We start from the raw sequence: 23,836 nt of genomic DNA, 5'->3' as shown, positions 1-23,836 counted from the left end.
TGGCTCAGGAACCGTCTGTTTGCATTTCATCCAACATAGCATTACACAACTGGATTTTCCTTTTTTATGATCTTTAAAAAATGAGTTGGGCAGACAGTTGATGTGTAACCAAGCTGAAGATGCCAATATTCAGGGTTATGTGTAGCCAAGCTGAAGATGCCAATATTCAGGGACATGAATACCGACCCGTAGCATTCATGTCTGTAGCCATGAAGTGCATTGAAAGGATGGACATGGCTCACATCAACCCCATTATTCCAGAAACCCTAGACCCACTCCAATTTGCATACTGCCCTAACAGATCCACAGATGATGCCATCGCTATTGCACTCCATACTGCCCTTTCACAACTGGACAAAAGGAACAGCTATGTGAAAATGCTATTCATTGACTACAGCTCAGCGTTCAACACCATAGTGGCCTCAAAGCTCATCAATATGCTAAGGACCCCGGGACTAAACACCTGCCTCTGCAACTGGATCCTGGACTTCCTAACGGGCCGACCCAAGGTGGTAAGGGTACAATTGAAGTCGGAAGTTTACATACACTTAGGTTGGAGTCATTAAAACTCGTTTTTCAAGCACTCCACAAATTTCTTGTTAACAAACTATAGTTTTGGCAAGTCGGTTAAGACACTGTATCACAATTCCAGTGGGTCAGAAGTTTACATACACTAAGTTGACTTTAAACAGCTTACCTTCAAACTCAGGGCCTCTTTGCTTGACATCAAGGGAAAATCAAAAGAAATCAGCCAATACCTCAGAAAGAAATTGTAGACCTCCACAAGTCTGGTTCATCCGTGGGAGCAATTTCCAAACGCCAGAAGGTACCACGTTCATCTGTACAAACAATAGTATGCAGGTATAAACACCATGGAACCACACAGCCGTCACACCGCTTAGGAAGGAGACGCGTTCTGTCTCCTAGAGATGAACGTACTTTGGTGAGAAAAGTGCAAATCAATCCCAGAACAACAGCAAAGGACCTTGTGAAGATGCTGGAGGAAACAGGTACAAAAGTATCTATATCCACAGTAAAACTAGTCCTATATCGACATAACCTGAAAGGCTGCTCAGCAAAGAAGAAGCCACTGCTCCAAACCCAACATAAAAAAAGCCAGACTACGGTTTGCAACTGCACATGGGGACAAAGATTGTACTTTTTGGAAAAATGTCCTCTGGTCTGATGAAACAAAAATAGAACTGTTTGGCCATAATGACCATCGTTATGTTTGGAGGAAAAAGGGGGAGGCTTGCAAGCCGAAGAACACCATCCCGACCGTGAAGCACGGGGGTGGCAGCATCATGTTGTGGGGGTGCATTGCTGCAGAGGGACTGGTGCACTTCACAAAATATATGGCATAGTGAGGGAGGAAAATTCTGTAGATATATTGAAGCAACATCAGTCAGCAAGTTAAAGCTTGGTCGCAAATAGGTCTTCCAAATGGACAATGACCCCAAGCATACTTACAAAGTTGTGGCAAAATGGCTAAAGGACAACAAAGTCAAGGAATTGGAGTGGCCATCACAAAGCCCTGACCTCAATCCTATTGAAAATTTGTGTGCGGAACTGAAAAAGCGTGTGCGAGCAAGGAGGCCTACAAACCTGACTCAGTTACACCAGCTCTGTCAGGAGGAATGGGCCAAAATTCACCCAACTTATTGTGGGAAGCTTGTGGAAGGCTACCAGAAATGTTTGACCCAAGTTAAACAATTTAAAGGCAATGTTACCAAAAAGCAATTGTGTATGTAAACTTCTGACCCACTGGGAATGTGATGAAAGAAATAAAAGCTGAATTAAATAATTCTCTCTACTATTATTCTGACATTTCACATTCTTAAAATAAAGTGGTGATCCTAACTGGCCTAAAATTAAATGTCAGGAATTGTGAAAAACTGAGTTTCAATGTATTCGGCTAAGGTGTATGTAAACTTCTGACTTCAACTGTAGGTAACAACACATCCGCCACGCTGATCCTCAACACAGGGGCCCCTCAGGGGTGCGTGCTCAGTCCCCTCCTGTACTCCCTGTTCACTCTTGACTGCACGGCCAGGCACTACTCCAACACTATCATAAAGTTTGCTGATCACAACAGTGGTAGGCCTGATCACCGACAAAGATGAGACAGCCGTGTGGTGCCAGGACAACAACCTCTCCCTCAACTTGATCAAGACAAAGGAGATGATTGTGGACTACAGGAAAAAGAGGACCGAGCACGCCCCCATTCTCATCGACAGGGCTGTAGTGGAGCTGGTTGAGAGCTTCAAGTTCCTTGGTGACCAACAAACTAACATGGTCCAAGCACACCAAGACAGTCGTGAAGAGGGCACGACAAAACCTATTCCCTCTCAGGAGACTGAAAAGATTTGGCATGGGTCCTCAGATCCTCAAAATGTTCTACAGCTGCACCATCGAGAGCATACAGACTGGTTGCATCACTGCCTGGTATGGCAAATGCTCAGTCTCTGAACCTCAAGGCACTACAGAGGGTAGTGAAGTACATCACTGGGGCAAAGCTTACTGCCATCCAGAACCTCTCTACCAGGCGGTGTCAGAGAAAGGCCCTAAAAACGAGGTTATGGTTAGTCCACTGCCAGTGCCTATGGCTGAGTCTCTAACTATCTTCTCACTTACAGTGACCTGCATCCACCTTGTCATTCTGATTATGTTCTATAGCTGGAAGAATCTGTTCTATAGCTATTACTATTGGGCAAAACATAACCCAAAACATACCACACTAGTTTTTAGAGATCACAAGCTTGATGTAGTCAAGGAATATGGGACCAAATACTAAAGTTTTTTATTTATTTTTACCCCTTTTTCTCCCCAATTTCGTGGTATCCAATTGTTGTAGTGGCTACTATCTTGTCTCATTGCTACAACTCCCGTACGGGCTCGGGAGAGACGAAGGCTGAATGTCATGCGTCCACAAGCCGATACACAGAAGCCGTACTGCTTCTTAACACAGCGCGCATCCAGCCGCACCAGAGGCCGTGCACCTGGCAACCTTGGCTAGAGCGCACTGCGCCCAGCCCGCCACAGGGGTCGCTGGTGCGCGATGAGACATGGAGATCCCTCCCTAACCCGGACCTCCCGGTCGCGGCCGGTTACGACAGAGCCTGGGCGCGAACCCAGGGTCTCTGATGGCACAGCTGGCGCTGCAGTACCCTTAACCACTGCACCACCCAGGCGCCCCAAATACTAAACTTTTGACTGCTTTTCTACACCATAAGTACATTTTCAAAAATACTTATGACTTCTTCACATGGGGGTTTATAATTAGAGAAAGTGCTTTAATTTATAAACGGTAAATCGGGTATGAAAATACCCTTAAAGGTACAATCAGCTGTTATTTCAGTACCACAATTTTTTGACCTATAAATTCATGATTCTTGATTCTTGATGAATATAACTCATGAGCTAAGTTCAACTGTCATACCCCATCAGAACCCAAAATATTAGCGTATTTTACTCCAATGTCTGTAAACAAAGAAAATGTAAACAAAACATGGTTAAAACTATAATATTTTGATATCATGGATGTTCAACCCTTGCATCATAACTCTGTCTATGAATTTGAGAGTGATTCAATTTCTCCAGCTCCATCCCTCAGCTTTTTACGGAACCAGCGAAGGGGAGGCAGGTTTGGTGTTGTTTCTACTGCTGATTACTGCTTTAAGTCAAATGTGACATTCTGTAGGCTACTGTAGTCTCATATGAAACATTTGATCTCAAATCCAAAATGCTGGATTATTCAGCCAAACAAAACAGTGTAGCTTCACTGTCCAAATACATATGGAAGGGAGTGTACCCCACAAACCGTTTTTTTTCCTTCAGTTTTTATGTATGACACATGTTGACACTAGATGGCACCTCTGCATCGCAGAGAATAGTTCAACAGTGGAAAGCGCTACTTATTCCTGTGATCAAGAGCAATAGAGGGTTGGCTCTGACCTCTATGAGGCCATCAGACTGGTGCCAGCAGAGACCGTTTCTTGCCAGGCCAGGGTAGTTATGAATGGCTTTAGAGAGTCAAAGAGAGAGGGAGCTATTCCCGTGGGAGAGAAGTGAGCCTGCCATTACCTTCTTTTGAGAAGTGCCAAAGCAGAGAGTACGTTGTCACTAGTTACCACAGCCACAATGTAAAAATGGACTATATCGTAAAAATGTGCTTGAGCAAGGGTTAGGCATAAGGTTAGCAGTGTGGTTAAGGTTAGTGTTAGGTTTAAAATCAGATTTTAAGAATATACATTTTAGAACTAGGCAGGGTTTAGTCATAATTATGACTTTGTTTTTAAAACAAGCCAGCTCACCCGTGATACAAGTCAGTATTCAAGGTCCCTCCATGTGTGAAGATGTCGGGAGATGACATGGAAACTGGCTACTAGGGGCAACAGTAAGCATCTGATTCCAAAGGTTGCAGGTTCGAATCCTGCAATAGAAAAACATTTTTTAAATTTAGGAATTAGGAGTTAATGCCCAACCTTAAGATTTTGGAGTTAAAGCCTGAATTTAACCCTAACCTTAAAAGTGAATGCCTAAATGTAAACTTAAACACTTCGAAATGTTAAGTTAGAAACAACTTCGAAATGTTATGTTTGTGAAACATGGAGGAATGTCTAATTCTGACATGCGACTGTGAGAGCTAGTAGCCTAAATTTGTTATGCGGAGTGGAACAGGGAAACCCAAGAGCAGACTCAGACAAGTAGACTGGAATTAAGTAACCAAGGTATTTATTGAAACACTTGGGAGATGGAGTGGCCAGGGAAGCTCGGGCGGGTTGCAGGAAACCAGGTGCTGAGGCTGAGGCTGGAGCGATAGGGGTTGGGACAGGGTAAGCAGGTCCGGAGGGGAATCCAAGAGAGCAGGAAGGCGGGGAATCCAGGGCAGAGTAGCAGGATGAGGAGACGTGGGACTGGAGACAGGGACCAGAGTCAGAGTGAGGCAAGGAAACCAGGCACAACAGGATCTAAATCGTAACAAACGGCTAGAACCATAGACTGACTGAGCAGAGATTACGATCTGGCAGTGTGGAAGTGACAGGACTGAGTATTTGTAGAGGTCTTGATTATGGAACAGATTGCAGCTGGTGGGGATCTTCTCTGACTCCAGCACACCTGTCTCCACCCCCACAATCACACACACACAGAGAGAGAGAGAGAGAGAGAGAGAGAGAGAGAGAGAGAGAGAGAGAGAGAGAGAGCACTGGGGGAGTGGCGGCAGATCAAGGAGACACGGGATGAGCAGTAAAGGTCATGACAGGAGCAGATGTAACAAAAGTAGGCCCACTCCACATCACTCCACATTGTCCCTGCAGAAATATCATTGATGGTTAGGCCTATAGGAACATTTGGAGACCTCTGCTGCAGCCTCTTAAACCTTGTGTGTAGTAGTGGCACAGTACACACAATTGCTAATAACCCATCTGCATCCAGTCGCAATTGCTAACAACCCATCGCCATCCGCCTACAATGTGATAAAGTGAACATCTGAGGCCTGCATCAGACCCTTACCGCTAATATAAGAAAATGTAGGCTGCTGTCAGAGAAGGAGGAACGTTTTTTTTTGACAGGGGTACAATATTTTATTTTTAATGATTTAGATATGTTTCTGCTCATAATTTCGGACATTTTTGGTAGGCTATTTCTTAGTCAAATTGTCTGTAATTAGATACATAGCAGTTTCTCTAGAAAACTAAATAAACCCTTGCACAGCAGAATAATGTCATAAATCGATAGAATGAATGCGTCAATCTAGTTGACATCGGTAAAGTTTTCTTTGTCATCTTTGCTTCATTTGCAGAACAAACGTTTAGGGACCGTTGAGAACATGAAATAGGACTAACAACATAAACAAAAAAACGAGAACAAATTTATGTGCAAAATGTCCAAATGCCATCAGTTTGCCCGGTTATAATGAAATATAAAGATGTGAAAATGACCCAACATGTTTCTGATAAGATTTCAGTTCGGCTTGGATGCATATTATATGTGGTTGAAAAACGATCAGCTTTTATGATGCTGGTAAAGACAGCACCTCTACAGACAGTATTTAAATGCCATTCGCATTCTCTCAAGTTGCTGAACGAATTCAGTAATTTTCTACACTCCTGTTGCAAAGACGAAATGTTGCCTACGAATAGTAGGCCTATATAATTATACTGCAAGAAATGCTTAATTCTGCAGGAGTTGATATTAAGGCTATGTGAGAGGTTATAGATCTACAGTCAGTGTCCAGATTTCAGTTTCCATTGAACCCATCTGAACAGTAGTCTTAAAAGTTCCCTTGACATACCATGCCTATTTGAAGCCCCCGTCTTGTGACTGTCGAATGTGTATAGTGCCTCACAATCATCACACATAACCTAGCTGGTCAAGGTACTATCATCCTCTTTTACCTTTCCCAAAAGTATTTATTCTGCCAGTCCCTTCTCTTTCAACTCTCCATTTCGCAGCTTTACTCTTATTGAATTAAACGCCGACATTGTCCTTTTTGCCTCAGTGGATCTACGTTAACTTTTTCAGCCAGTTCACAAAAGCATTCGGCTATTGGCACGTGGGCTATTTGGCGCGCCAACAGTTAGGCCCTAAAGTCTAGGTTTACGCACTAATGCCAGATAGCCTAACATAAAAAACGCTTTGTAGCCTAAATATATCAATTGCACAATAATTATACATTCATAGATAAAAAAAAATTAAAAAGTATCCTCTTACCTTTATTTAACCTACACGCCACCCACCAACCTATACGCCACCCACCTTTCATCCACACAATGTTGCATGACCATAAACCACCCACCGTGCGGGTAAAACCCCGAGGACTGCGGGTTATGAGGAAAACGCGCATCACTAGTGTGTAGGCCTATGTGTGTGTGTGTCGTAGGGTTTGGGTAGAAAAAAGTAGAAGACAAATTTCCATCTCTATGGACTAATAAAATAACATCTTATATATTGCGTTGTTGTGCGCGCAATTGTGGGAGCCGCCAACGAAATTACAAATGAACTGAAGTCACCTCTTTATCCAGCAAATGCAATAGGACATAGGCCTATCTTTCAATTATCTACAAAAAACAACTAGACTACGTAAACTGTGTTTGATCAAATGTTACTGATTACAATAGTAGTCTCCATGTAGTTGGTCTTCATTTTTTTCCCCAAACGTATGAATTCTGCTTAAAGGTCCTGACATTTATGGCACAGAGGCATGTTGCTCTTATCCTTTAATAACTTCAAGCAAGGTCACTGGTTCAAGTCCCTACCCCCTTAAATACAGTTTTACATGTCTTACCTGTTTGGCCCGTTTCCTTGTGGGATCCTCCATGGATGGGTTATTGGCTATAAGATCACATGATGATTGACAGTTTTTGATTAACGATGACATGGCATCTGTTTTGCAGGGAGGAACCAGACAACCAGACTGCTGGAATGCTTTGCATTTTGGTTGTTATCAGTAAAACAAAATAAATCATCTGCCTGATGGGACAATCAGAGAACAGGCTCAATTTGCGCACATCCATAATAACTTGAACAACGCGTTAGGAGTTAAACTGTAAGCCAATAGTTAAGCTTCTCCAAGAGTGCAAAAACAACAAAGTCAAGGTAATAAAAGAGATAGAGGCGTCAAGTTCTGCACTAAAGCGTAACATAACGAGCTTTGACGCTCATCTTCGACATGGAAATGGAAACCATATCAACATTCGCTAAGAAACTTTGGTGTGTCAAGAAACAACTTATTCTTTTCCTCACTCCACTTATTCTTCTCCCGCTACTTTTCGGGCTACCAGAAAAGGTACGTGGTTATTGGAAGATAAACAGATATTCTTACTGTAATCATTTATTCCTCTAATTTACAAGAAGAAGTAGATTCAACTTTTAAGTTATACCTTAACCAAATTGCTAAACCATATATCAAGCCTAAAACTGATATTATCATTCATATCCACACCTGCCTTTAAAACCGAACACCCTTTAACCTGATATCTGTTGGTCTTCACTGAAATTAGAATCAGGATCCTAATAAGTGCCCCATTAGATTAAAACCTACAATTCTATACTTTTGATCTGTTTTAGGTTGATCATGTTATTCCAGTGTATAGGGCATGGCCCTGCTCCATCATATGTCTAAAAACACAATCCTTACATCCATAACTTGGCTTAACTCCATCCCCCCTTCTTAATCATAACCACAGCCCAATCTGAGCCCTTACTAATAACTTCAAAGACTTCTTCATTTACAATTCTCCCCTAATTTTGCAAATCCAGTCACATTAAAAAGGTACATTCCTTGTACATTTAACTTTCCACAGCATGATACAAAGATGAATTAAATAGATCACCTTTGTAAATGGTACAGTTGGCTTTTCCTCTTGGGTGTTCACCAACATGTTTCTGTTATGTTTTGCAGGAGGGGAAATGCCTGTACGTGGTGCTGCTGATGGCTGTGTTCTGGTGCACAGAGGCTCTTCCCTTAGCTGTCACTGCCATGCTACCTGTTTGCCTCTTTCCAACCATGGGAATTCTTCCATCCAAAAAAGTCTGCCCCCAGTACTTCCTCGATACCAATTTTCTCTTTCTCAGTGGTCTTGTTATGGCGTCAGCTATTGAGGAATGGGGTCTGCATCGCAGAATAGCTCTGAAAGTCCTTAAGATTGTTGGAGTCAAACCAGCCTGGTGAGAAGACTATATCGCCATATACAACAGTAATAAATTCATCATAATTTATATTTTGGGATTATTTTCCATTATCTAATGTGAATGCCCTGCATATGGCAAAATATAGCCTACATAATCATATTATCAGAAAGATTAAATGTATTGATGTGTCACTCCACTTACTCCTGACCCATATGTACATCTCTCTATGCAGGTTGATTTTGGGAATGATGATCACCTCTGCCTTCCTGTCCATGTGGCTCAGTAACACCGCAACAACGGCCATGATGCTTCCCATTGCTAACGCCATCCTGGAGAGTCTCTTTGGAGACCTGGCCACTCTGAAGGAAAACTGTAAGGTGAAAGACGAGACAGAGGGTGAGTTGCTGTGTAGGGTTTCTCCAACTGTCCCATATACACTACCGGTCAAAGGTTTTTAGAACACCTACTCATTTAATGTTTTTTCTTTATGTTTACTATGTTCTACACTGTCGAATAATAGTGAAGACATCAAAACTATGAAATAACACATATGGAATTATGTAGTAACCAAAAAAGTGTTTAACAAATCAAAATATATTTTATATTTTTCAAATAGACACTGCCTTGATGACAACTTTAAACACTCTTGGCAGTTTCTCAACCAGCTTCATGAGGTAGTCACCTGGAATGAATTTCAATTAACAGGTGTCCATTGTTAAAAGTTGATTTGTGGAATTTCTTTCCTTCTTAATGCATTTGAGCCAATCAGTTGTGTTGTGACAAGGTAGGGGGTATACAGAAGATAGCCCAATTTGGTAAAAGACCAAGTCCATATTATGGCAAGAACAGCTGAAATAAGCAAAGAGAAATGACAGTACATCATTACTTTAAGACATAAAGGTCAGTCAATATGGACAATTTGAAGAAAGGTTCTTCAAGTGCAATCGCAAAACCCATCAAGCGCTATGATGAAACTGGCTCTCATTAGGATTGCCATAGGAATGGAAGTCCTAAAGTTACCTCTGCTGCAGAGAATAAGTTCATTGGAGTTACCAGCCTCAGAAATTGCATCCCAAATAAATGCTTCACAGAGTTCAAGTAACAGACACATCTCAACATCAACTGTTCAGAGGAGACTGGGTGAGTCAGGCCTTCATGGTCAAATTGATACAAAGAAACCAGTACTAAAGGACACCATTAAGAAGAAGAGACTCCCTTGGGCCAAGAAACACGAGCAATGGACATTAGACCAGTAGAAATTTGTCCTTTGTTCTGAAGTCCAAATTGAAGATTTTTGGTTCCAACCGCAGTGTCTTTGTAAGACACGGTGTGGGTGAACGGATTATCTCTGCATGTGTATTTCCCACCGTAAAGCATGGATGAGGAGGTGTGATGGTGTGGGGGTTCTTTGCTGGTGACACTGTCTGTGATTTATTTAGAATTCAAGGCACACTTAACCAGTATGACTGCCACAGCATTCTGCAGCGATACGCCATCCCATCTGGTTTGGGCTTAGTGGGGCTATCATTTGTTTTTCAACAGGACAATGACCAAACACACCTCCAGGCTGTGTAAGGGCTATTTGACCAAGAAGGAGAGTGATGGAGTGCTGCCTCAGATGTCCTGGCCTCCACAATCCCCCGACCTCAAACATATTGAGATGGTTTGGGTTGAGTCGGACCGCAGAGTGAAGGAAAAGCAGCCAACAAGTGCTCAGCATATGTGAGAACTCCTTCAAGACTGTTGGAATAGCATTCCAGGTGAAGCTGGTTGAGAGAATGCCAAGAGTTTGCAAAGCTGTCATCAAGGCAAAGGGTGGCTAATTTGAAGAATCTCAGATATAAAACATATTTTGATTTGTTTAACACTTTTTTGGTTACTACATAATTCCATATGTGTTACTTCCTAGTTTTGATGTCTTCACTATTATTATACAATGTAGAAAATAGTAAAATAAAGAAAAACCCTTGAATGAGTAGGTGTACAAAAACTTTTGGCCAGTAGTGTACATCGAGTGAAAAGATAAAAAATATTAAGTAGCCAAGCCAGGACAGATTTGATCTTTTCGACACTGTAAAGCAAATTGTTTGTAGTGTTTACAAAAACAAACATACTATACTTCAACTTTCTAAAGCCAAGAGTGATATTTCCACACTAAAACTGTAATAGGTAACTGAAGGTGTGAACTTTTTTACAACTACCTGTTCCATCACATGGAACTTCGGTGCACAACATGTCAATATTCAAATGATAATTGATTAAACATATTAGCCGCCTTTCAAGTCATATATTAAATATGACGAATGCCTAAAGACAACCTACTTAGAAAACTGGAACTCACAGGCTTTGATGAGAAAGAAATGTTTAAATATCTCTGTTATAGCTTGTCTCATTCATTCTATAGCTATGGATACTGTAGCATCACAGTAATTGGTTCATGGGAAACGTGTTGATTCTCAGTAGAGGTCGTTTTAATTTTTAAAAATGTAGCCATTATTTACACTTAGATGACCGCCTAAATCACGTTCAAATTGGTCTTCAATATGGAATTGTCATGTCGTCTAAGCCTGTCCTTAAAAATATATATATTTTGTCATTTGTCACCGCAGAGTAAACAATGGAGAGAATAACTCTAACACAACCTGTTCACTTCAACATCCATCAGGTCAAGCACGAGTAAAGCTGCATGCACTGCCCTCTGAAAAACAGATCTTGTCTATAGACGGGTAAGAAAGAAAACACAAACAAACTGAACAATTGAAGCTCTCATGTTGTTAGAATAGGATTCATGGTTATCGTGTAGCTATTTACTAATGTTGGTATAATTATATCTTAAGACCTGATCGGATGGAGCGTTCAGATGGGAGTACTGCAGAGGAGATCAGGACAGAGTCAGAGTACCAGATGAAGGTGTGGAAAGGCTTCCTGATATGTATCCCGTACGCTGCCAGTATTGGAGGGACTGCCACCCTGACAGGCACTGCACCAAACCTCATCCTCATTGGACAACTTAAGAGGTACCCAAGTTGAAGACTTGGCTGATCTCACTTTCTCCTACTGCATCTGAACATACCCTCTCAGGCCCATTGGATAGAGCAATAATGATCTGTAAGGTGACAATGTCTCTCTGAGGAGGTCTAGTAGAGGGTTTTGTACAACGTACAAACTTTTAACCATTATGAAAAAAGACGAGACAAGTGACACAGGTACTGGGATGTTTCAGACATTGTAGAACTTCAGACGTCCCTCTTAGAGGCCTGTTAGGATTTAACTGGCAAATAGCTGTGTACGAATAACATGTTACATTTAGACCATAAAAAACTACTTTATTCACGTTTGCTGTACCGTTTCTGACAGTTGCTTTTTTGTGTTCTAGTTACTTCCCAGAGTGCGACTTGATCAATTTTGGCTCTTGGTTTGCATTCGCATTTCCTCTTATGGTGTTCTTCCTCATCTTGGGATGGATATGGATTTCTTTCCTCTACGGGGGCTTGAATACACGGTATGATGGTGAATACCTTCTTCTACCTGTCAGATATTTCCACATTATTTTCATGCTATTTTTTTGTGTTCAGGTTGTGTGTGAAGAAACAGGACGAAAGAGCACAAGCAGAGGTGAAGGCTGAGGCCGTAATTGATGAAGACTACAGAAAACTAGGCCCCATAAAGTAAGGACATGTCTCTAGACTAAATCACAGGCAACATGCTCCAGTCTTAAATCATGCCCTACACCAGGGGTGGCTAATTCTAGTTCAGGAGGGCCACATTGTTCACGTTTTAGATTGTTTATTTGAATCAGTGCGTTAATGCTGGGATGGAACAAAACGCCTGCTGCAGCCCTCCAGGACTAAAGATGACTACCCCTGTTCTAGACCCTCTGGACTATATGTCGGTGGTAATGTCGAATTCCTTAGACAATCATTTCCTATCTTCCATTTTAGTTTTGCAGAAGGAGCCATCGCATTCTTTTTCATTCTGTTTGCCGTTCTCCTGTTTACAAGAGATCCTAAATTTGTAACTGGATGGTCCACGTTTTTCAACAAAGGGTAAGAGAGACAAGCTGACAATCCACTGCCCGTTAACTAGGATATGTCTGCATAATTCACTGGAGGCTTGAGGAAACCAGCCGCTTCATGACTTCCTCTTCTTTCATTCTCTTCCTCCTGCAGGTATGTGTCAGATGCGACCACTGGAGTGATCATTGTGTCAATCCTATTCTTCTTCCCTTCCCAAAAGCCCTCTCTTAGCTGGTGGTTTGATTCTAGAGGTCAGTACCAGAAAGGATATGTCCCAAATAATGACAAATACATTTTTAGAATATGTAAATTTAAAATACCACTGTCTCAAATCATACAGCCTTTCTGTACTGATATAGAGAAAACTGTATCTTTTCAAATCAAAAGATTAGATGGAGTGAAGCAGCTGTATACATTGTATTCGGAAAGTATTCAGACCCCTTGACTTTTTTCCACATTTTGTTAGGTTACAGCTTTATTCCAAAATTGATTAAATCGTTTTTCCCCTCATCAATGTACACACAATATGCCATCATAACAAAACAGAAACAGGTTTTTAGCCATTTCTGCAAATGTATATATATAAAAAAATGAAATATCACATTTACATAAGTATTCAGACCCTTTACTCAGTACTTTGTTGAAGTACCTTTGGCAGCGATTGCAGCCTTGAGTCTTCTTGGGTATGACGCTACAAGCTTGGCACATCTGTATTTGGGGAGTTTCTCCCATTATTCTCTGTTTCCTCTCAATCTCTGTCAGTTTGGATGGGGAGCGTCGATGCACAGCTATTTTCAGGTCTTTCCAGAGATGTTCGATTGGGTTCAAGTCCGGGCTCTGGCTGGGCCACTCAAGGACGTTTAGAGACTTGTCCCAGAAGCCACTTCTACGTTGTCTTGTCTGTGTACTCAGGGTCGTTGTCCAGTTGGATGGTGAACCTGAGATCCTGAGTACTCTGGAGCATGTTTTCATCAAGGATCTCTCTGTACTTTTCTCTGTTCATCTTTCCCTTGATCTTGTCTAGTCTCCCAGTCCCTGCCTCTGAAAAACATTCTCACAGCATGATGCTGCCACCACCATGCTTCACCGTAGGGATGGTGCCAGGTTTCCTCCAGACGTGACGCTTGGCATTCATGCCAAAGAGTTCAATCTTGGTTTCATTATACCAGAGAATCTTGTTTCTCATGGTCTGAGGTTCCTTTAGGTACCTTTTGGCAAACTCCAACCCAGCTGTCATGTGCCTTTTACTGAGGAGTTGGTTCCGTCCGGCCACTCTACTAAAAGGCCTGATTGGTGGAGTGCTGCAGAGATAGCTGTCCTTCTGGAAGGTTTGCCCATCTCCTCAGAGGAACTCTGGAGCTCTGTCAGAGTGACCATCTGGTTCTTGGTGGTCCCAAACTTCTACCATTTAAGAATGATGGAGTCCACTGGGTTCTTGGGGACCTTCAATGCTGCAGAAATGTTTTGGTACTGTCACGATCGTCGTATGGAATGGACCAAGGTGCAGCGTTGTGAGCGTACATTTTCCTTTATTTGCAAATGTCGCCAACAAAACAATAATACAACAAAAACTAATGTGAAGCTCCGTAAGGCTATACATGCACAAACAAAGACACCTACCCACAACTACCAAAAGGAAAAAAGGCTGCCTAAGTATGATTCCCAATCAGAGACAACGATAGACAGCTGTCCCTGATTGAGAACCATACCCGGCCAAAACATAGAAACAAACAACATAGAATGCCCACCCCAAATCACACCCTGACCTAACCAAATGGAGAAATAAAATGGCACTCTAAGGTCAGGGCGTGAAAGGTACCCTTCCCCAGATCTGTGCCTCGACACAATCCTGTCTCAGAGCTCTTTGGACAATTTCTTAGACCTCATGGCTTGTTTTTTGCTCTGACATGCACTGTCAACTGTGGGACCATATATAAACAGGTGTGTGCCTTTCCAAATCATGTCCAATCAATTTAATTTACCACAGGTGGACTCCAATCAAGTTGTAGAAACATCTCAAGGATGATCAATGGAAACATGATGCACCAGAGCTCAATTTCAAGTCTTATAGCAAAGGGTTCTGAATACTTATGTAAATAAGGTATTTCTGTTTTAAAATTTTTATAAAAACCTGTTTTCTCTTTGTCATTATGGGGTATTGTGTGTAGATTGAGGAGTATTTTATTTAATCAATTTTAGAATAAGGCTGTAACGCAACAAAATGTGGAAAAAGGGAAGGGGTCTGAATACTTTCCGAATGCACTGTAGATGCACTGTAGATCTGGGTTTTTAAAGTCACATTATTATTCAATCATGCCTCACCAGACAGAAATTACAGTAACATTGACTCCTATTAAGGCAGAATAATTTTTTGGTAATTTCATTAATCCATTTCTGAAGCAGAACTTGTATTGGCTCTGTTGTAAAGTACTGTAAATAACCCGAGGAATGTTAATGACGTAGATTAGTGAGTCTGAGCAGAGTCCCGTCGTGAGGTAAGACTGTCGCCCCTTATTATTAATCCCTCAAAAATGTGTTGCCACACTTTGGTTTGCTCTGTGTACTTTGCTCTGTGTTCACCCACTGGTTTAACATAGCACACAACTTCTTATGCAACAGAAATACCAGTGTTTTCATGTTCTACCCTCATATTTTTCCAGCGAGATTAGAATATGTACATGTTTGGCATTGAGCTCTTTAATGTTCTTTATTATAAACTATTTTGAGTAGGTATGTTAAGAATTCGCCTGTGAAGTAATAGTTCCCTTTCAGTCAGTTCACTCTGTACTACAAAAGCACAACTCCCCATAGTGATGTTGTACCTTGTTCCCTCCCTTCAGGGAACAGTAGTTATATTCATAACTTTATGTTTTGCCGGGCAAAACATTTAACTTATTGACAAATGAAAAATGTCCGGCAGAGCGGTACCCGAGACAGAAACAAAACCCCAACCAGCCTTATTTTGTCCACTAAGTGGGTCCTCAAATCTTCAAAAGGTTCTACAGCTGCACCATCAAGAGCATCCTGATGGGTTGCATCACTGCCTGGTATGGCAACTGCTCGGCCTCCGACCGCACAGCACTGCAGATGGTAGTGCGTACGGCCCAGCATATCACTGGTGCCAAGCTTCCTGTCATCCACGACCTCTATCTAGAAGAAAAAGAAACGCACACCTATTAAGACGAGGTGCTGGCTAGCGGAGTAGAAAACTTGAAAATAAAAGAGAGCCACACACTCTAGGAGCTCAGATGCAAAAATGTAATTACCAACGTTTCGACAGCCAAGCTGTCTTCATCAGGGTATAATCACAAACACTGCGGGATGACTCGTTTATATAGTGTCAAAAGACACAGGTGTCTGTAATCATGGCCAAGAGTGGCCTAATATCATTGGTAAATTCTCAAATATTAAAATGTCATGCAAAGAACAGCATACAAACAACAAATGGATAGCATACGATCATAGATTAATTTGACTACACAAGCTTACAAACAATTACAATGGCAAAGTCACAATAATCACAAGAATGGCTTCAGATCAAAATCTACGTTGAGACCGAAGGGCGCAAGGGTCTTTAAATTAAAGATCCAGGCAGCCTCTCGTTTTAACAATAAATGATCAAGGTCACCCCCTCTCCTAGGGAGGGTGACATGTTCGATGCCAATATAACGCAGAGACGAAATCGAGTGGCCTGCCACCAAGAAGTGGGCCGCAACTGGATAAGTAAAGTTTTTACACCTAATGGTGCTACGATGCTCTGAGATACGTACTTTTAATTCACTCTTTGTTTTACCTACGTAATTTTTACCACAAGGACAAGTTATAATATAAATAACTGCCTTAGTGGAGAACGTAATAACACCTTTTATTGGGATTGATTTCCCTGTTTGTGGGTGTTTGAAGGATCTACATTTATAAGTGCCATTGCATTGAGCACAGCCATTACATTTGTAATTTCCATCTAGTAGATAGACGTTGTTCAGGAATATCTTGGGGTGGTAAATCAGAGTTTACCAATTGGTCTCTGAGATTTCTGCCCCGCGAGAATACGACCAAGGGAAGGTCCGAAAACACATTTGTTTTGAATTTTCTCAATGGCAATATTAATCTGATCATTCTTGTAGCCCCTCTCCTTGAACTTTCTTTGCGTCTCAGCCCTCTATACCAGGCTGTGTCAGAGGAAGGCCCTAAAAATTGTCAAAGACTCCAGCCACCCTAGTCATAGACTGTTCTCTCTGCTACCGCACGGCAAGCGGTACCGGAGCGCCAAGTCTAGGTCCAAGAGGCTTCTTAACAGCTTCTACCCCCAAGCCATAAGACTCCTGAACATCTAATCAAATGTCTATCCAGACTATTTGCATTGACCCCCCCCCCCCCCCCCCCTTTTACGCTGCTGCTACTCTCTATTTTTATCCATGCATAGTCATTTTAATAACTACCTACATGTACATATTACCTCAATTACCTCAGCTAACCTGTGCACCCGCACATTGACTCTGTACCGGTACCCCCTGTACCCCCTGTATATAGCCTCGCTACTGTTATTTTACTGCTGCTCTTTAATTATTTGTTACTTTTATTTTTTTAATTTAATCTGCATTGTTGGTTAACAGCTTATAAATCTACACCTGTTGTATTCGGCGCATGTGACAAATCCAATTTGATTCGATAACCGTTACTTTGACCACGAACCCCTCGCTCCAGCTCTTTCTTTATTGCCTCTTTTCAAAGCTCCTTGCAGGTTAGATATTCTGATATTTGGGTGGTTGACCTGGATTTGTCTGTTGGGCAGATGTCGATTTCATACCCTGTCATGTTTTCCACAGCACCAAATACTCCATATGTTCCTCTACTATCATGGAAGAAAGCACAGGAATGTGTCCCATGGAATATCATTCTGTTGCTGGGTGGAGGCTTTGCCATGGCCAAGGGATGTGAGGTAAAACCATATCATTTACATATGGAATCATTCATCCTTAAGATCTCTATGGGTAAACCCCTTTCATGTTTAAGGGTGCACACCATAGATATGAAATCCCTTTAACTCACATTCTCATTTGTGTACATTCGAATAGCTGTTGTGTGGTGATTTCTATACTTTTTGACCTATTTCTGCTACTACTGAGTCAAGGGCTGTCTTGATGCTCTGTCCCTGTGGTGTAGGAGTCAGGACTGGCGGCGTGGATAGGAGCCTACCTCCAGCCTATCGCTCAGGTCCCTCCTGCTGTGGCAGTCATGTTTATCACCGCTTTCCTGGCCTGCTTCACAGAGTTCGCCAGCAACACCGCCACCATTATCATATTCCTGCCCGTCATTGCTGAACTGGTGAGCTGTCAGCTACTGTATGACATGCCCACAACACTCAACATTTAGTTAGATGTTTCCAAGAATGAAGTACCCTGTGGGTATGAAGAGGTCAGTCGACACTCATTTTGAAGAAAGGCGTATTTGTGTGTAGTATTTTTGAATACCCTTGTGAACTACAGTACCATAAAGCCTTGAACTCCACTGTATTACTAATCCCCCCCATGGGAAAAGATAATGGGGAAGTTGATGTTCTCTACTCTAATCTCCTACAGCAATTTACTTTTTTAGTGTTTGTCATGGGGTTAACAGATCTGTCAGTTTAGCACCGTGGCTGTTTGGTCGGTTGGACATTAACCACAGTTATCAGTAACCAGTTGTCTTCGTCTGTCTGTGCCAATGTCTTACAGTATTGTTCAATCTAAGCAATAATATCACCCAACCAGTATCACCCTGACAAGGACACCCTAGTTACTTATCTCCAGCGACATTTCTAAGCCAAATACGTTACTAAGAATTAGGAATATCGTTGCCACTTATTGAATGCGATGTGGATTCACACACTCTTTGTTCATTTGTGTTACTTGTGTTAATCTGCAGAAAACTGTTTCAAAGTATTATTATTCTCCATTAACACAATATTTCTGCAAAATAATATCAATGACTGTGTTTGTCTCCTCTCTACAGGCTATGTTTGTCAAGGTGAATCCTCTTTACTTCATGATACCTGCGACAACAGGATGTTCATTTGCCTTCATGTTGCCAGTCTCCACCCCTCCCAACTCCATTGCCTTTGCATCTGGCCATCTTCTGGTGAAGGACATGGTAAGATCCTCACGCCAATATACTGTGTGACCATATTTCAGACTGTTCTTAAACTTAAACATACTCTATCCTAGTAGATAGGTGATTTACATCTGTTTGGTTTCTCTGTTCCCAGGTGAAAACAGGCTTTGTGATGAACATTTTGGGCATTTTATCAGTTTCTCTGGCCATGAACACGTGGGGTCGTGCCATGTTCAGTTTGGAGACTTATCCAGACTGGGCCCGTCCAGTCAACATGTCCAGTACTGTCACAGATATACAACTCCCCTCCGTCCCACCTTTCAACCTTACTAGTTTGTGATACACTGCATACTGTAGATCTGAAGCTTATCCAATACAAAGTATTATACGGTATTATATAGTAAATACTAGAGCAGCATTTCTGAATATGTACAAAAGTCAACTATAGATTTGGGGAGCATTAGCAGTTACTTTAAGTTATTTAGCCTATGGTGTGATGGCTAGACCATGTTGCGAATGTACTGTACACTTCTAGATTCTTCCATTTTCCTACTGTATACTATATGAGTTTAGATTTTTTGGTTGTTCAGGCTCTCCTTGTGCTCTACTTCCTCTGTCGTGTAGATTATACTAAGTTCTATCAGCTAATTTTCTTGCTTGTCACATGCCACGAACCCTTGGTCTCCCAGATGTGTCCAATGTTTTGTCCTGGTTTGTTTTAGGTCCCCATGCCAAGTTTCCATTTGAAGTTAATTTGTTTGGGCAGGGCAGGGGGTGACAGTGGTTGGTCTGTCTGTTGTTACATTCTCTTCCACAGTTATACAACAAGTCATGTCGGACACCGTTTTTGTCCGGACACCGGTGATGTCTGTGTCATCATTCTGTCGCTATGCTTGCTGAAATGCCTTGCATCTTAGTGACCTCTGGTGTTCAGTGTGCCACTTTGCGAGTGTCTGTCTCATTCGTCACTGTAACATTCCCTAGATAGTGTTTGTGAGGATAATCCTTATTGATTAGGGTGTTAGCAGTCTGCTTGGTGATAATAGACCCAATCCATTTCATCACACTGAACGCTCAACCTCCAAGTCCGCCACCTACTAGTAAATCACACTTGAACTTGATCCTCCATTGATCTTTAGTTTGGATAATCTGTGACTGTCTTGATGCACAACAGGAGTTTGTGAATTATTAATGGAAAAATACTTACCTAGCCCATGGGGTCACAGGCTGCACATGTTTTAACACATTCTAAGTTACGCACAGAAGGTCATTTTTACTTTTCATCATGTCTTTAAAATACAGAAATCGTGCTTTTCTGACCTTATTTAATTTGAAGTAATCATTTGAAATGTGGTACGTGGAAATCGAATTAACAATTTTCCACCGTAGTTTGTATATTGTGTAGTACGTTTAGGTTTTATCAATGCACATTTTGGAGCTTTGTTATTTTCTTAATACTACTGCTGTTACCAAATAAAACTCAACAGCAAATGTGTTCTTTTCTTTTTTCGTCAATCCATGGAATTGGTATATTTAGCTGATGTCAGTGAGCAGGCGCCGACAGACATGCCACACAGTAATATATACTACAGAGCAACTCAAACCATGAGATGATATTCAGACGGGGGCCATGCCACTATAGTCCTTTTTAGTTTTAATCATTGACCCAGGTGACACAGCATAAAATGTACTGGAATCAAGTCTCATTCAACAGCCTTATGCCTGATAGCACCAAACAAGATACCCAATAAGCCAAATGAGGCGAACAAACAAGCGAACAACACATTTGAAAGAAAGTCGCATTGAAATTTGTTTGGAACACAATTTCTACATGTGTCTGGAACCAAGCGGTGATACTTTGGCCCCTGTTTCTCTAAAGAATGGTGAAGGGCTGTACATTCCTTATAGTGTCTATTTGGCTATGTAAAGTCTCAAGGTCTGGCACATGGTTAACTCAGCAGAACTCTGAAGTAGTTACTCAGTGTAAGAGAGGAAGGGTCATTGGTGGAGCCGCCATTAAATGAGACGAACTACAACAGAACACAATGACACTTTGTTAAATAGAAGAACTTGTTGGAAAAGGAATACACAACATTTTGGAAAAGGAAGTTTGACAATAACTTATTTGTATGGCTTTTAATCTTTTTAAATGAATATCTTATTAACACTTTGTTCTAGCTCGCTATTTGTGTAGGAAGCTATCAAGTAAACCCAATGATGACCCAACATGAAACTGCTCAACCTTGATGCTCAACCAATCAAATATACTTATTAATTGACTGTAATACAAAGGGACATTTTTAAAAAGACCCAGCTAAACATTTTATTTTGGAAAACTCGCACAATTGCTCACATGCTCATAGTTTCCCAGATCATAGCAATCCCCCCTCCTATTAGTCAGTAGTAGTATGACCTCCCACGGGGTTATGTTTTCGACCTTTAAATAGGATACCACAATGCTCATATAGAACCTTTTAACTCACCAGTACTTCCCTAAATGATTAGTCACCTAGTATTGCATGTTCCATCATGTGTTGATTTGTTATGCCTGTGAATGTCAGGGAGTGTGTGTCAGCATGTGAGCATGAGCAAGAGCCCTTCTGTTCCCTTTGGGAACCGTCTTACACATCTATGTGGCAATGACTGTGCATGATAAGTTCCTGTATCAAGCTTTACAGTTACCCCCATCAGACAACTGTGTAACTTCACATGCACTGTTGCCAAGGAGAATGAAGAGCATTACTGAGTGCATGGGCTTTGGCTTTTCATTGAGGTAGGTGTTCATTTTTCAGTCTTTTGAGTGAAAGAGACATTAGGTTACTGGACAGCTATTTAAGAGATGATTTAAGAAATTGATGTTATGGTAAAATGTATATTATTTTCACAGTGAATTGTGCTAGGTCCTTCTTGTGAAATTAAGAAAGCTGGCTTATTAAAGTGTTAATTACACAATAATAAGCTATTCTGCTCTTGGATAATGTTGATATTAAAACAATACATGATGATAGTCAGAATGGTGGATATTACAGTTTGATCAAATTCACAGCCTAGTTAGAATACAGTGCAATTCTAAAATGTGTTTCATGTTTAGTCTATTCTAATAAGCCATTTACTTTATGTTCGTATTCTTACCTTTTATTATTTGTTATTGTTGTTGCATTGTCGAGGAGCCTGCAAGTAAGCACTTCGTTTGACGGTGTATACCACGTGTATACTGTACATACAACTAACAAAACTTGAATTCACACAATCATTGGTTTTCAGGCAAGAACCTTGGGGTGCCATGAAGACCACTCTACAGTATCTGTGGGATGTTTACTCAAAACCGACCCAGGCTGCCAAGGAGGTCCTGACGTTACTTTCTATGTGTTTCATTATCGCCATGGTGACTGGTGGTCTCCTCTACCATTGGATGACAGAGATCCTGAGATATGACAGTGGTACCTCCAGCACTGCTGCCTGCATCTATAGCGTGTCCATCCTTTTCCTCTCGTTCCTCTGTCATCCTCTCCGTTGTGTGCTAACTATGATCCTGCCCACTCTGGGCACCAAACAAGGGCGCAAGCTGATCATTTCCACCTCTGTGATTGTGTTAGCGTTGAGCATCATCGTTAACATAACCGTTAACATGGGAGTGGTGATGCACGTTTTAAAGTGCACCTCTGAAGGTTTTGTCCACTCTCTTTTAAACTCATCTGAGCTGTTTCAAGAAGCAAAGAGAGATCTTGTTAGAGAGGCTATCAAAGTGGAACAGGAAGAACTGAATATTGTTAACAGGTTGAGGAAATTTGATCATTTTACACACATTGATGTGTCAAAGGTCAAAAATACGTTTGTTACTGTAAGCAAACAGATTGAGAGTGACTTTTCACGTGCCAATAAACTGCTGGAGGATTATAAACTTCTGTCAAACAGGATTCTGGCGGCCATCTTTCTAATCTACCTGATAGTTGAATCAGCCCACTACCTGAAGTCATATGTCATTTCAGTTAAGTTTGACAATGTTTACATCACCAGACAGTTGCTGCAAAAAGCATCTGAGGATGGAATCCAGATAGAGCCAACTAACTTGAAAAATATGGTTAATTCCACAAGTTGTAAAATAACAAAACAGGAATTTACCAAATGTCTTGCTCCCATAGTAGTGGTGACTTTGTATTTTATTGTTATTATCTTCATAATGGTTTTGGATCACATTGTGTACCATCTAGTTACAGTGAGTGGGCCTTGGCTGCTGGATGTTCCAGCTACATCTGTCAGCATAGCTGTGAAATATAAGGTAGGTCAATATTGATACAGTACTTTTCTATATGAGGTCGGGCACATCACAGGACATAATGTGACATTATATAATGTGTAGCCTTGAGATCAATAATGATATAGAAATTGAATAACACAGTGGACAAATGGGGACTGGATTCTCTTTTCTCTGACAGATTCACCTGCGCTTTCCAGGTCTATGTATTATCCCAGCTATCTGTAGGGATACAGAACTGGCAAACCTCCACAAGCAGTATGACTGGACATTTAGCCCAGAGGCTTTACGCTGTTATATTGAGCCCTCTGCACCAGACCTGAGAGTGAGGGTCTTCCTGGGACTACTCTGTCTGGTGAGCTACATCATGGTGTTACTGGAGGTCTACGCCAGGCGCATCCGCAGGAAAGTGTCTGCATCCTTCTTCAAAACGCAGGAGGAAAAAAGAATTAATTTCTTATTGAAGAAGATACAAGCGAAACAGGACACAAGAGAAAACAATATATTTTTCATTGAAGCTGTGAATGAGACCCGCGTTCACACAAACCAAAACGTAATTTGAAGCTTGACTTGCTGTCATTATATGTAGTTTAGGGAGACCTCTGCTTTTAATACGTTCACTGCTCCTCTTGAGCTATTGCCGTAATAATAGATTTATTTTAGAATTGGAGAAAACCCTCCTCAGTCTCCCCAGCTGTCAGCTGAGAGAATTTGTTCATTCGATTTGTCCATATTTTCAGATTGAACTGATTCTGCAATATACAAATGAAAAACATGGAATAAAAAATGTAACTTCAAAGTGATACAAGCATGCTTATCCCTTGTGTTAAAATACAATTGA

General features: G+C 41.3%; 2 protein-coding genes across 2 annotated transcripts; both read left to right on the top strand.

Moving 5' to 3' along the window:
* The first annotated feature begins 7,654 nt into the window (after positions 1 to 7,654).
* LOC139367631 (solute carrier family 13 member 3) lies at positions 7,655 to 19,515 on the top strand. Its single transcript, XM_071105900.1, has 13 exons — positions 7,655 to 7,789; positions 8,405 to 8,670; positions 8,867 to 9,030; positions 11,300 to 11,360; positions 11,472 to 11,651; positions 12,011 to 12,136; positions 12,210 to 12,302; positions 12,576 to 12,680; positions 12,804 to 12,901; positions 17,477 to 17,589; positions 17,814 to 17,975; positions 18,642 to 18,779; positions 18,895 to 19,515. The coding sequence occupies exons 1-13, from the start codon at positions 7,673 to 7,675 to the stop codon at positions 19,078 to 19,080; spliced, it is 1,809 nt and encodes a 602-aa protein (XP_070962001.1). The 5' UTR covers positions 7,655 to 7,672; the 3' UTR covers positions 19,081 to 19,515.
* Positions 19,516 to 21,470: 1,955 nt separating this feature from the next.
* On the top strand, positions 21,471 to 23,557 carry LOC139367319 (osteoclast stimulatory transmembrane protein). Its single transcript, XM_071105534.1, has 3 exons — positions 21,471 to 21,513; positions 22,005 to 23,019; positions 23,177 to 23,557. The coding sequence occupies exons 1-3, from the start codon at positions 21,491 to 21,493 to the stop codon at positions 23,555 to 23,557; spliced, it is 1,419 nt and encodes a 472-aa protein (XP_070961635.1). The 5' UTR covers positions 21,471 to 21,490.
* Positions 23,558 to 23,836: the final 279 nt, after the last annotated feature.

Source organism: Oncorhynchus clarkii, chromosome 16, assembly GCF_045791955.1.
Source record: "Oncorhynchus clarkii lewisi isolate Uvic-CL-2024 chromosome 16, UVic_Ocla_1.0, whole genome shotgun sequence".
In the NCBI taxonomy this organism is placed as follows: domain Eukaryota; kingdom Metazoa; phylum Chordata; class Actinopteri; order Salmoniformes; family Salmonidae; genus Oncorhynchus; species Oncorhynchus clarkii.
The sequence above is the reverse complement of the archived record's forward strand: the minus strand, read 5'-3'. Positions and strand labels throughout refer to the sequence as shown.